General features: G+C 37.4%; 1 protein-coding gene across 2 annotated transcripts; it reads right to left on the bottom strand.

Annotated features, from left to right (window-relative positions):
• Positions 1-320: 320 nt before the first annotated feature.
• On the bottom strand, positions 321-11298 carry LOC149575710 (DNA replication licensing factor MCM5-like). 2 transcript variants are annotated; one of them, XM_089815483.1, is made up of 18 exons: positions 10969-11298; positions 10723-10837; positions 10457-10600; positions 10185-10364; positions 9987-10085; positions 4223-4356; positions 4021-4126; positions 3800-3934; positions 3633-3710; positions 3330-3434; positions 3043-3134; positions 2234-2366; positions 2030-2125; positions 1845-1936; positions 1678-1768; positions 1338-1577; positions 1109-1210; positions 321-851 (listed from the first exon to the last, which is right to left on the bottom strand). In XM_089815483.1, exons 1-18 carry the CDS (start codon positions 11124-11126, stop codon positions 768-770), a joined length of 2184 nt encoding a protein of 727 aa, XP_089671609.1. In that variant the 5' UTR covers positions 11127-11298; the 3' UTR covers positions 321-767. The 2 variants fall into 2 exon arrangements, with proteins under 2 accessions (XP_089671609.1, XP_089671610.1); XM_089815484.1 differs by having other exon boundaries at positions 536-851; positions 1169-1210; positions 10969-11262.
• Positions 11299-12528: the final 1230 nt, after the last annotated feature.

The raw sequence follows: 12528 nt of genomic DNA, 5'->3' as shown, positions 1-12528 counted from the left end.
CTATGACTCGAGCAAATTTTGGCACATCAAGTTGAGTCCAGTTAACCATGCATATCTGCATCGATGCCAATGCCACTAAAGCCCACAACTTTTCCAGCCCCGAGCCCCATCCTGCACAAAATCTGGCCCACCTACACTGCTGTAGGTAACAGCTAAAACTTAAATTTCAGCTTTCCAAGGGCAAGAAATTAGAGAATTTAGAAAATAGACATAAGCATCTTTAAGGGAAAAAGTTTCATCAAAAACTTTTCGGCTAAAGTTATCTTGAGAATAGTGTACCTAATCAGTAGAGGCTCCACTGAAGTCATTCAAACACCACATTTGAAAAGAACAATGGAGTGTAGGATTCCTTGAATTTATTTTCTTTACACATCTGGAAGCTCTACATATGTAAATATGCCAAACAAAAAAGGGACAACGGAGAAAACAATCTTTTCCAAAGAATCGTTTCACTGCCACGGACCGGATAGATAAATTTATCCATCCCTGCAATTCAGGATGATTTAAATAAGTTCCAGACATGTAAGACGGTCCATGTTCCAAAAAGAAAACCATATAGAAGAAATTTATGTTACAGATGAAAGCATTTGTTAATGAGGTCATAGCGTTAGATTACACCAGAACTGAATCTTCCCTCAAGTTGGAATTGATCAGTCTATTCAAGACTTTGATGCTGTGCCATTAGCACCCAAGTACAATTTCCTGCAAAGCATCAGCCTGTTAATGATGCCCTGTGTGCGGCAGTCGCATAATCAAAGCATTGAAGCTTATGCTTTGCGGACAATGACACGTCGCTCTCTCTTGTACTCCACTTCATCTCTCTGATGCATGACAACGAGGGCTCTTCTAACCTACAATTAGGGAAAAAGGCAATTAGTCCAAGACATGTTTAAAGATATACACACATAATACAATTGCTAAAACATCGTACTAATTGTAGCTAGTCCCAGATGTAACAAGGTGACCTTGCTGCAGGCTCTAGATCTTGTTAGTTTAAATGGCTTATTCACAAGAGATCCTCTTAATGTACTTTAAGCCAAGGACATTAAAAATTCTCTCAAGAATAAACATGTTCCAAACTAAACAAGAACAAGTAGTGATTTCTTACAACAGATTCATTAAATCCCATTCTTGCTAAATCATCAAGAAGGCGCCTTTCAGACATTACATTGCCAATTCCCATTCGCCTTTTTATCTGTGTTTCGATTTGCTGTTACATAAAAATAATGTTTCATGTCAAGTGTAACTCTTGTTTTGCATATATTGTACCTCTTTTGCAAGTAAAGCAGAATCAACAGACATGATATTTGGAAATTGCTCAGTAACATAATACAAACCTGAATTTCGCTTCTCATTTCTGGGGTCAAGTTTACTTGATCAGTGATGCCAGAACGTGCAGCGTCCATTGTAGACACATTGAAAAGCCTTAGTGCTTCCGTTACATGTTCCTCTGTTGCCAAAGGTGACAATCGCATCTTTGCAATGGACTCACTTATCCGAATAACGGCTTCTAATTGCCTCACGGTAATTGGTATAGGTGCAGCTTCCCCAGTTTCATGGGTTTGTTGGCGCATTTGCTGAAAATATATAAGGTTAATACTTGATGTTAGCGCTTAATCGATAGGTAACGTTTGTGACATACAGAACACAATAAATGGACTGAGCATCATAGCTCACCTGTCTAATTCTAACATAGTTGTTTTGCAACATGGTAGCAGCAGCATCTGATAATCTAGGTTTGCAGTTTACTCGGCAGTATTCAATGAATCTGTTAATAATAAGTTAGTATACTTTACTAACCAACTGCAACAAATGATAACATACTAGTACCGCATTATCCTTACCGTTTAAGCCAATTTTCTCTATCCAGGGCATCTGAATCCTTAGAGGTTTGCCCTGCGTTCGCATGTACTTTTATAACATGACTCGCAATAAGCTAAACATAAATATAAATGTGTTAGTCCGTGGATTTTTTGATCTAGGCTATTAAAACTGAACCATTATTATGGCATGTTTCATCAAGGCATACCTTATCTTGATCATAGATCCGAACATCCTTCACAATGAAAATGAGATCAAATCGAGAAAGAATTGTTGTCTGCAAATCTATGTTGTCTTGTGCTGTCTATGGACATGCCAACAATGCAATCTTAGAATATCAGTATGATTGCATGCCACAATTATGACATGTAACACTCCATAAACTGTTTAAGAACAATGCTTGATAACAAACCTTGAGATCGTCATAACGTCCAGAAGGCGGATTGGCAGCTGCGAGCACCGAGGTACGGGAGTTGAGAACAGTTGTAATGCCTGCCTTTGCTATGGAGATTGTTTGTTGTTCCATTGCCTCATGAATTGCAACCCTTTTTAAAATAAATAAGGAGTTAGTCTCAAACAAAATGTCAGTGCCATTCAAGCCCCACTTACAAAACCCTAAGTTTAAATAATGTATAGGAACCAATAATTGGTGAACTTATTAGCAATTTGGGTGATCATACAATAAAAGAATCCAACAACATAATGTGATAACCAGAAATATTTCACAGAATATAATTTGAGGTCTGAGCTGACAAATAAATGATTAATACAACCAAAGGAACCTTATGGGTTAAGGACAGAATTTGAATAAATAAGATTGCACCTTAAAACTTTGCTTACCATGGAATGACTCACAGGTCACAGGGGAAACAAATAGGAGTATTACAACAACAAAGAATTTTAATCAAGGAACTTAAGGAACTTATGTCTGCAAAAAGATGAGTGGCTGAAAGCATGTGAAAGAACATTATTTTATTTTAGTAGTAAAAGTGGCAAAGTGCAACAGTTACATGAGCCGCATGATTTTGCTCCAAATGTTTTAGTTAGAAGTGGCAAAACTGTCAAAACTGAAGTTTAAGTTGTGGTGGAAGTTACAATATGTGATTTTGGCAATGAGAAACTGAAGAGTAGACTTAATAGTAGTGATAAAAATGGTAAAATGGTATGGAATCAATGACCTAGACTCAGGGATACAACTAATGTAGAAAGAAAATCATTCACCTGTCCTCTGCTCTCATCTTATCGAATTCATCAATACAGACAACCCCTCCATCGGCCAAGACCATTGCCCCTCCTTCAAGATAAAATTCTCGCTGCAATAAACAGAAAGCCTTTTTATTATACCGTATTTTACTCTACCATGCTTTTGTTTGTTGTGATATCTAAGCAGATAGAGACACCTTGCGTGTCTTCGAAATTTACAACTCAATGTTTTGTGAAACCCCAATGAAGAGGCAAAGGATAAAATAGTGAAATGGAGAAAGAATTATAAATAAGCAATCATTTACCGTGCTGGAGTCACGAATGACAGAAGCTGTTAAACCGGCAGCTGATGATCCTTTTCCAGAAGTGTAGACAGCTATTGGAGCTGTCTTCTCGACAAATTTAAGGAACTGCAAAAAGCATAATATACAACAGGATATTTCAAAAGACAGAAAATCAACATGCACCCAACAAATTTCAAGCACTACAACAGTTTTAATTTTAAGTATACATAATATACTGTCAATTTGGCTTTTGGCTGCTGTTAGCTTTAAGCATGCTTGCGCAGCTTAATAATCCATAAATAACTTAACTGAGGCAAAACAAACCTGTGACTTAGCAGTTGATGGATCGCCCAATAACAAAACATTAATGTCTCCTCTTAATCTTACTCCATCTGGTAATCTCTGCAACAACACAAAATTTAACATTTAAATTGCAGATGTCAATAACACATACTTACAGCCCTAGCTTTGAAGAGCTGCAAACAACATACCTTTCTTGATCCTCCAAACAGAAGACAGGCAACAGCTTTCTTAACATCAGGATGACCAAATATAGATGGTGCAATCATGGAACAGACCTTTGTGTATGCATCAGGTCTCTGAGAAAACTCTTTGAACTCCATTTCCTAAGGAACAATGTAACAGACAATTAGAGAGGAGAAGCTCGTAGAAGTTTAATTTATGAAATAAAAAGAAAAATGTGGAATCTTACTTCATCTGCAGTAAAGGAAGTGGGACCTCCGCTGTCAGCCTCCGTGGCTTGTTCAATTCCTACGACTCTGATATAAGGCTGCCTTATGGCTACTGCTCCTTTTTGTCTGTGAAGATAAAATTTTCAGTTTGAATAAGACTAGTTTAAGATACAGCAAGTGGGCTACTACCACTTGTAATCTGAAAATTGTATACATACTTACGCAGAAGAATTGTTTGCTTGGAAAATACTGTATATACCCATTACAGTCAATCTTGTCCCCGGTACTATTGATTGTACTAGATTGCGATCAATTGCCAGCAACATGTTCCTAGGCAACTCTCCAGTGGGCACATCCTTCACAGAGGAAAACATTATGTATTGAGTCAAGAAGCAAAACTTTTTAAAATCCTAATAGTTTTGAACTAATTTGTGAAGACAAACAAAATAAGAGAACATACTTCATAATCAGTGACTGAACACAGCATCCTAGTTGCCACATTATCTATTCAATGAGCAGATGTCTCTTTGCTTCTCAAATATAAAGAAAACTCTCCTAAAATTCACCTTACAAACAACGATAATGATTCTGGGAAGTTGTGGAGAGCTTTCCATCAGCTGGCTTTGGACCTCACCTTGCATTAGAAGACGGTGGTATATAGGAGTATTTAAATAACACCTTTTTGTATACGAGACAATGAGCTTACATTGTATGTATGATCATCATCATAAGGCCAAGGCATTACCAAGAAACCACATGGTCACTGCACAAGCTATTTATGTGGAAATGCCAAGATAAAGAGATAAGGAAACACAATATTGAGGTTAGAATTCCCTTGAAAATGTGTTCATATTATTCTTAGAAACTTTTTCTCTTTTGGTCAAGTACATTTTGGTGAAACGCAATGGTATTCTTGGGCCTATTGTAACGCTTTGCCCTATCATTGAGACATTATATTTTAATTTTTAAATGAGTGACATTCCCATCAAACCTGTTGTAATATACATGGAGTTCTTTTCATGTATCTTGTGGGAAAAGCACTAACAACGAAGATTACAAGAGAAACCCTTATAGTTAAAACATAAGACGATAAAAATATATTGCATAAACGTAAAACATTCATGAAACAAGATTGATATTACACTAAGCATATGTTGCAAACTCTAGCTACTATATTTGTCCAAATTGTGAAGTAATGTATTTTCTGTTGGGAATCTGCTCTTGGAATTTCCATTATCCGTTATTGCTAGAAGAGTTCTGCAGTTAGCTAGAAACCAAACACGACTGCTAATATGCCTAACAAATATATAAAGGTATTCCTTGGTGCGCACAATATTGCATAAATTTAAGAAATTCCATGATATAAGATTGCTTACGCTATGCATTTTACAAACTCTTAAGTTTCCATTGTTACGATGCAAGTAATTGGGATAATTCATTAGCACTGGGAGCCTACTGGTGAGTGTTTCATTTACTCAATGTTATTAGCAGAGTTTTGACACCAAACACGGCTACTAAAAATGCCTGCAACAAATGGATGGAGGCTTTTCTTGATTAACATAATCATCTCTTAACAACAAGACTACTAAGGGCATCATCTCTTCTGTAGAATGATCAGCGATGCCCCTCACTTCCTAATTTGCCTACTATTCCCTGGATGGTAGCTCCTAAATATTGCTCAGAAATGCAGTTAGCAATCAAGATTTAAGCCCATTTTTTCCTTCTTTCTTTATTCTGCCCTAGATGTTAGCATCAAGATTAAAATTATTGAACAAGCTAGTTTGAGGATTGAGTCACTTATGAAAGATCACATAGTGTTCCATTTTGCTTTGTCTCAAATTTTACTCGTACACACTTATCCAAATGTTCAAACCTTCTCTATGGTGTAGCATTGATTGGGATGTATTCTCACTGGATCTTAGGTTATGATGTCTTAATAATTGACACAGCAGCTTACAGTAGGGTTCAGATTTTTCAGTCTTGTCCATCCATAAATAACTGGATCCATTCAGGGAAACGTGTATACAATTCTGATAGCTGCCACTAAAATACATCAAAGAATATGGATGGCATGTTCTTTATTGTTCTCTACAATTTTTGGCATAGCAGCCATTTTGAACAAATCAGCTACAAGTTCTGGCGATTATCATAAAGTAACCAGAACCAACAAGAGTGTACACTGATTGTTCCACTACAGCTCCAAACAAGGTACTTTTTTCAAGGTTAAAAAATATTATCCTGGAAATAAAGTCAAATTGCCTGCTCCTATAACATCCAAAGCCTAGTCATGAGCTTTCCTATCCCATATTTAAATGTTCGTTAGTGTTTCCTTTAATTATTCATGAGTTTTAGTCCCATTTACACCCAAATTGAGTCACTAATGCACCCTGATAGGTTATGCTGGGCTTTTTACATGTTAAAATACTTTTTGTCTGTTGGTGCATGCCTAACAAGCAATGCAGTATATAAGCATTTGTACATGATTTGAACAGCAAGTAAAATCTTTCTTTAATTTCTGTGGGTAGGAAATCTGGAAATTTTCAAGATAAAGATTGCGCTAAAATTGAAATGTTGATAAAGTCAGATTTGCTTGCTGCTGCAACATCCACGGCTTGGTCATGGAATTTATTATCGCAGATATGGATACTTTTTAATGCTTAGCAATTTGTTATTAACTTTTAGTTTTATTTATTTCTGTGGGTAGAAAGTCTCGAGTGTTATGTTAAGAGGACAAGGATAGACTTAAAATGAAGCGATGATGAAATCAGCTTTGCCTGCGACTGTAACATCCATGTCTTAGTCATGGGCTTTATTATCCTATATTGAAATACTGATTCATGCTTCTTGTAATTGATTGTGAGCTTTAGCCTCGTTTACACCAAATTCGGTCACTTTTACACTCATAAATCCTGCAAGATTTTCTCACGAAAAGTTAAGTGCTTCAGGCCCTTTGTGCACTGCTGGCAACCAATGCAGGATATAAGCATCTGGAAATAAATTGAGCAGTGTGTATTATCCTTTCATTTCTGTGGGTATGGAATGTAACTGTAATAAATTTAAAAAGAATATTGGAGCCTATCCAATATTGAAGAAGTTGAAATTGGAGAGCACATTTGGGATCTCAAATCAGATCATAGACCACTGTACGTAAATTTGTATTGGGCAAAGGATAGACAGATTGGGGCAAAAATCCAAGGCCCTCAAGACCCACCTTCTCAGGGCAGAATTTTGTTAACTTCAGAAAATAGTAACACTTTCAGGGCTACTCTTGAGGAACTTTGTATGGGACACCCTATGTATAAGCATGGTGTTAATAGTCATGATTTATCAAATCTGATTCACAAGGCTCTTTCAAAATGCAAGAGAGCAAAAAATAGAAAATCTGAAACTAATTGTTTTCCAACCAATGCATGGTTTGATAAGGAATGCAAGAGGGCTAGGAGAAATCTAAGGGAGTCAAATAAAACTAACCTTGACATTAAGACCTACAAACAGATCCTAAAGAAGAAGAAAATCGATTTTATGTCCACAAGGAGAGAGGAGCTAATTTTTTTGGGCAGAAATAACCCCAAACATTTTTGGAAAGAACTCCAACCAAGGAGGAAGCAAACTGAAAATAATATTACTGCCACCCAATGGTTTGATTATGCTAAAAAACTTTATGAACAAGAGGGTGGAGTGGGACAGCCACCTTTGGTCAATGATACCACAAATATTTTTACTGTGCAAGAGATAGAGACAGGGATTAAGAAGTTGGGTGGAGGCAAAGCAAAAGACTTTGTTGCGCTTCAAGCTGAATATTTGAAGTGGGGTATGAAAACTCTTGCACCGCACATCACTGAAATCTTCAACAAAATCTGCCAGGAAGGGTTTCCGAAAGATTGGACAATCAGCCTTGCAATACCACTTTTAAAGAGTGGTGATGTTAACAATCCCTCCAACTACAGGACTATAATGATCAATCCCCTCTTTGCTAAACTTTTTGGCAGTATGATAGAAACTAGGATCAGCAAATGGGCAGAAGAAAATTATAAACGTGCTAAAGGGCAAACTGGTTTTAGGCCAAAGCACTCGACAGTGGATCACTGTGTCACTCTGAGACACATTATTGAAAAAGAGTGGCAGAAAAAGGAAGAGGTTTTTTGTTGCTTTGTTGACTTCAAAAAGGCTTTTGATACCGTTCCGAGAGACAAGCTTTGGTTGAGGATGGAAGAATTGGAGATTCCTAGGCATCTCAGAGCTGCTGCTCATAGGATGTACGAAGAGGTGAAAGTCAAAATCAGAACTTCAAATGGCATTTCAAAATGTTTTAGGAGCGATATCGAGGTCAAACAGGGCTGCCCTTTATCCCCTAATTTATTTGGTTTATATATTGACAAACTGGAAGAGTGGTTAAACATGCAAGAGCGTGAAGGCATTCAGCTAGGGGAATTTGTTATAAAGCTACTCCTATATGCGGACGACCTCATTTTAATTGCCAAATCTGCTTGTGGTTTGCAAGACCATCTATCTTCTCTTGAGCGCTTTTGTAGAATGGTGGGGATGCAGGTCAATATCAGCAAAACCAAGGTTATGATTTTCTCTAATAATAAAAAACAGCATCAACATGAATTTTATTACAATGGAAGTGTTCTCGAAGAAGTTGCAGAATATAAATACCTTGGCATCGATTTCAACAAAAAGCTAAGCTGGTCTAGCTGCAGGTATAAAAGGACATTAGGTGGATGGAAGGCTTTCTACGCTCTTCAGAATAGGTGCCGTGAAGCAGAGTTGTGGGATTGGAAAACTATTCAAACCTTGCTCGGTCTTCTTGTGCTGCCAGTTGTTCTTTATGGGTGTGAATTATGGGCCAGCAGCACTACTATAGCACAATGGAAACAAATCGAAGGAATCCAAAAGCGCTTGATTACAAGCAAGTTTAAAATTAAAAGCACTGTTCCATATGACATCATGCTAAGTGAAATGGGGGCTGCGCCTATCGAGGCACTTGCTATGGTTAGCCTTTTAAGCTATCTAAAAAGAATCGAAAAAATGGAGGAGGATAGATGGCCGAAAGTTGTCTTTAGGGACACACTATGTAAGCGAAAAAGGACATGGATGCAACAAAACATCAAGTGGATGAGTAAATGGAATATTCATTTCAATATGTGCCCCACAAATAATAAAGAAATAAAGGTCTTTGTTATGGAGAAATTCTACAAGAGAAATTGGGGAAGCGAGATTGGGAGGAAGAAACTATATTATATAAATGAGTTCAACCCCACTTGTGATCAACTCGAAAAAGTGTACATAGGAGCCAACATTTCTTGGAGAGCTAAAATTCTTATTGCTCAGCTGAGAACCAACTCTCACCAACTTCATTGTGAGACCGGGCGTTGGAAGAGGCCAAAGGAGGCTTGGGAAGAGAGAATTTGCAGATTTTGCAATTCTGGGAAAGTGGAAACTGAACAGCACTTTATTCTAAAATGTGAGGCCTACAAGGATAGCAGGGATAAGTTTGCGGATACTATATGTGACAGTTCTTGGCATAACCTGTTCAACGAAGAGTACATTGAGCAATTGGGGGGGCTCATCATTAGTCTACACAAGAGGCGAACAGTGCTACTTAAGTCTGCTTGAGTTGTCTTGCTGTCCCATAGGCTATTTTTAGCCTCGTGGACGTTAAAATTTTATCTATCTATCTATCCAAACTTGCAGAATCGGTCTCACATCTTATCGAAGATATTTAATATTTCAATTCAAATAAAGTTTGAAACAAAATATTAAAACATGCCGTATAAGATTCCAAAAAACAATTATCAAAAATTAATAATCGTATTGCTTTGTCACAGAAGCCCAAATATCAATTCATAGATTTAATTAGTTTCCAGCCTCCGCCGTAAATAGCAAAAGTCCAGATATCATTTCATAAATTTAACTAATTTACAGCATGCGGTGTATCTAGCAATGGGCTAATGTAAAGCTAAAGTTTATTTTTAAAGCTCACCTCTGGATTCTCTTGCAACTTTAAGGTCTGTTGGTCGACATATTTACTCTTATCCGGGATTACAACCCAAGGATCTATTGGACAAGGCTCCTCTCCGGGCTACACAAAAAACCAAAAAAATAGGAATGCTTTAGCGCACTGTACCAGTGTAATTCGATCAAAAACTAGGCCAAATGCACGAGATTTTCAAACACTTACCTGTGGAACATGATCACAGGAGCGAGGTACTATGGCGCCACCCAATCCTGGCCGGCATGGAACAGACTTCGCATTTTTACAGTTCTTACAGAGTAGAGAGACATATGTAGCCTTAGCCTTTGTTTTCGAAGCGGCAATAACTATTCCAGAGATTTTCACCAATTTTGAGATAAACTCGGCCTAAAAAACAGAAGATTTTTTACTACAATTGTTCCATTTTGAATAAGCAAATCAGAAAACAATCACAAACCATTCCAAGTTCAAACACTCACACCAAGTGATCGCATGGATATGACATTTTCCTTGGAGCACAGCAGAATTTGCACTTCTCCACTTGTTGGCTCCTCCATTTCACCAGTTTCTCCGGTCACCTTGGATTTAAGTGCACCTAACACCTCGGACGCAGCAGTTTCAAACTGTCCAAAGGCCATAACAAAACTCTCTTTCAGAGCGCTTTTCACGAAATTCAAATCTTAAAAATCCTAACTATAAATGTAACGAACAGTTATTTGTCTCCTTTGCGGTTTCCAAAACAAACCAGAGGTAAAAAATCGGCAGGAGATTTACGGATCTTCTCAGATAAATCCCCATCGAATGAATCAATGTCCTCCATTGAAACTAGTAGAAACTTGGGATTTTGTATTAAACCCTCTCTGCACAAAACAACAAAAAGCAATATTTAAAAACTGATAAACAACTTCAAGCTTTGCCTCGAAGATTAATAAAACCCAATTTCATCTACTTGTACCCTACATGGATCAAAGCTGCAACGGTTGTGCACTACCTGTAGGGAAAATCGCCCTTTCCGCCATTGTAACTGCGAATGAACTCCTTGAATTTGCGCAAAGCAGAATGGCGAGTAAGGGCGCCCTGGTCTGGATCGCCTCTCGGAAACTGGGCTTGATCGCTGTAGAAAATAGACCCCTCGTCCCACCCAGACATAATGGCTAAATTCAATATGTCTTCAGAGGAAACAGATTAATCCTGGTCAAGAAAGATAAGACACTAGTGCTCGCAGTCTGTGATCTCGGCTGCAACGATTCGATCCCAACGATTGCTATCGGAAGCATTTGGTGTCGCCAAAAATATGGCGGGAAACACAAGTGATCTTCCCGCCAAAATTTCAACTCTTACCCTACTTTTAACCTTGAAATCCGTTTTACTGGTTGTCGTTTGGACAAGGGATCGTATGGGTTTAAACTTATGGTCGACTTTGCACATTATAATAAGGTACATGCTAATCTCTCATGAAAAAATACTAAAAGAGAAAACAAATTCAAATTATTTTTTTCAGATTCACAAAGAGTGTGTAATTTTTTTTCAAATTTTTTGTTGTTTTTTATTATAAATTATGCAGATCATGAAGATCAAACGCTCAAATTTTCGCAAAAAAATTCATGATGTTTTCGATCTTTTGAAAATTGGTTAACTGTGCATTTTTGTGGGAGGATAGTCACGTCTGTATAACAATATGATAAGTAGGAATGAATGAATGAATGCTTTTTAATGACGTCTATGAGAGTGGGTCTAAGTGACCGAAGAACAATCGCACTAGATAGTTTCTGAATTCTATTCTATTTCTAATCTTTTGGTATGTATTTTAACCAAAAAACTAGTAGTTTGTTTTATCTTATCCCCTTCAAATAAGTTATGCATGTTGTCTGCCTTCAAGATGATATCGTAGAGAGATTGGATGTTGTCATGTGCCGCACATTCTGAGAGAAAAAAGTCATTTCGTTTCAACCGCTGCAGACCTGCAAAATATGCAAATTCTCAAAAAAGTCATTTCGTTTCAACCGCTGCAGACCTGCAAAATATGCAAATTCTCTGCTCCCAATTCTCTTTGGGCCTCTTCCATCTTCCTGTCTTGCACTTGAGGTGATGAGATCTTATCCTTAGTTGTGCCACTAATAACCTTGCCTTTCCTTTAATAGTAGCCCCATGGTATGCTTTTTCACCAAGTTCCTCAGTTGGATTAAATTATTTAATATGATAGGCTTTTTTTTCTATTGATATTATCGTTCCACGTGGCATTGTAAATCTTCCCTCTAACAAACTTTCTTATGTCCGCAATTGTGTTCGAGCAATCTTGTAACTTGATGTTCCATTTAGCCGACTATTTAATGTTTTTCTTTATCCATGTTGTCTTCCTTCTGTTAAGAGCCTCTCCTTTCACAATTTTCGGCCAACGATGATCCTACATGTTTTCAAATTTCTTTAAGTAACTAAGTAACTAGATTATCCCTAAAGCCTCTAACAAAAAACCTCTAGCCTCAGCCAAAAGAATTTCATAAGGCACAGAACTCTTAACTTTGAGATTGCTTATGATTAATTATTTCTCAAT

This window comes from Cupressus sempervirens, chromosome 2 (genome assembly GCF_028749045.1).
Source record: "Cupressus sempervirens isolate cs-2001-9-10 chromosome 2, ASM2874904v1, whole genome shotgun sequence".
Lineage (NCBI taxonomy): Eukaryota > Viridiplantae > Streptophyta > Pinopsida > Cupressales > Cupressaceae > Cupressus > Cupressus sempervirens.
The sequence above is the reverse complement of the archived record's forward strand: the minus strand, read 5'-3'. Positions and strand labels throughout refer to the sequence as shown.

What these genes read in the sequence shown, in the direction of transcription:
- LOC149575710 (XM_089815483.1), bottom strand. Translation starts at nt 11,126, where the DNA reads ATGTCTGGGTGGGACGAGGGGTCTATTTTCTACAGCGATCAAGCCCAG. An exon ending in CCTGTGATCATGTTCCACAG is followed by an intron (nt 10,086 to 10,184) that starts GTAAGTGTTTGA and finishes TTTTTTGTGTAG; the next exon opens with CCCGGAGAGGAGCCTTGTCC. An exon ending in AGAGAAAATTGGCTTAAACG is followed by an intron (nt 1,769 to 1,844) that starts GTAAGGATAATG and finishes TATTATTAACAG; the next exon opens with ATTCATTGAATACTGCCGAG.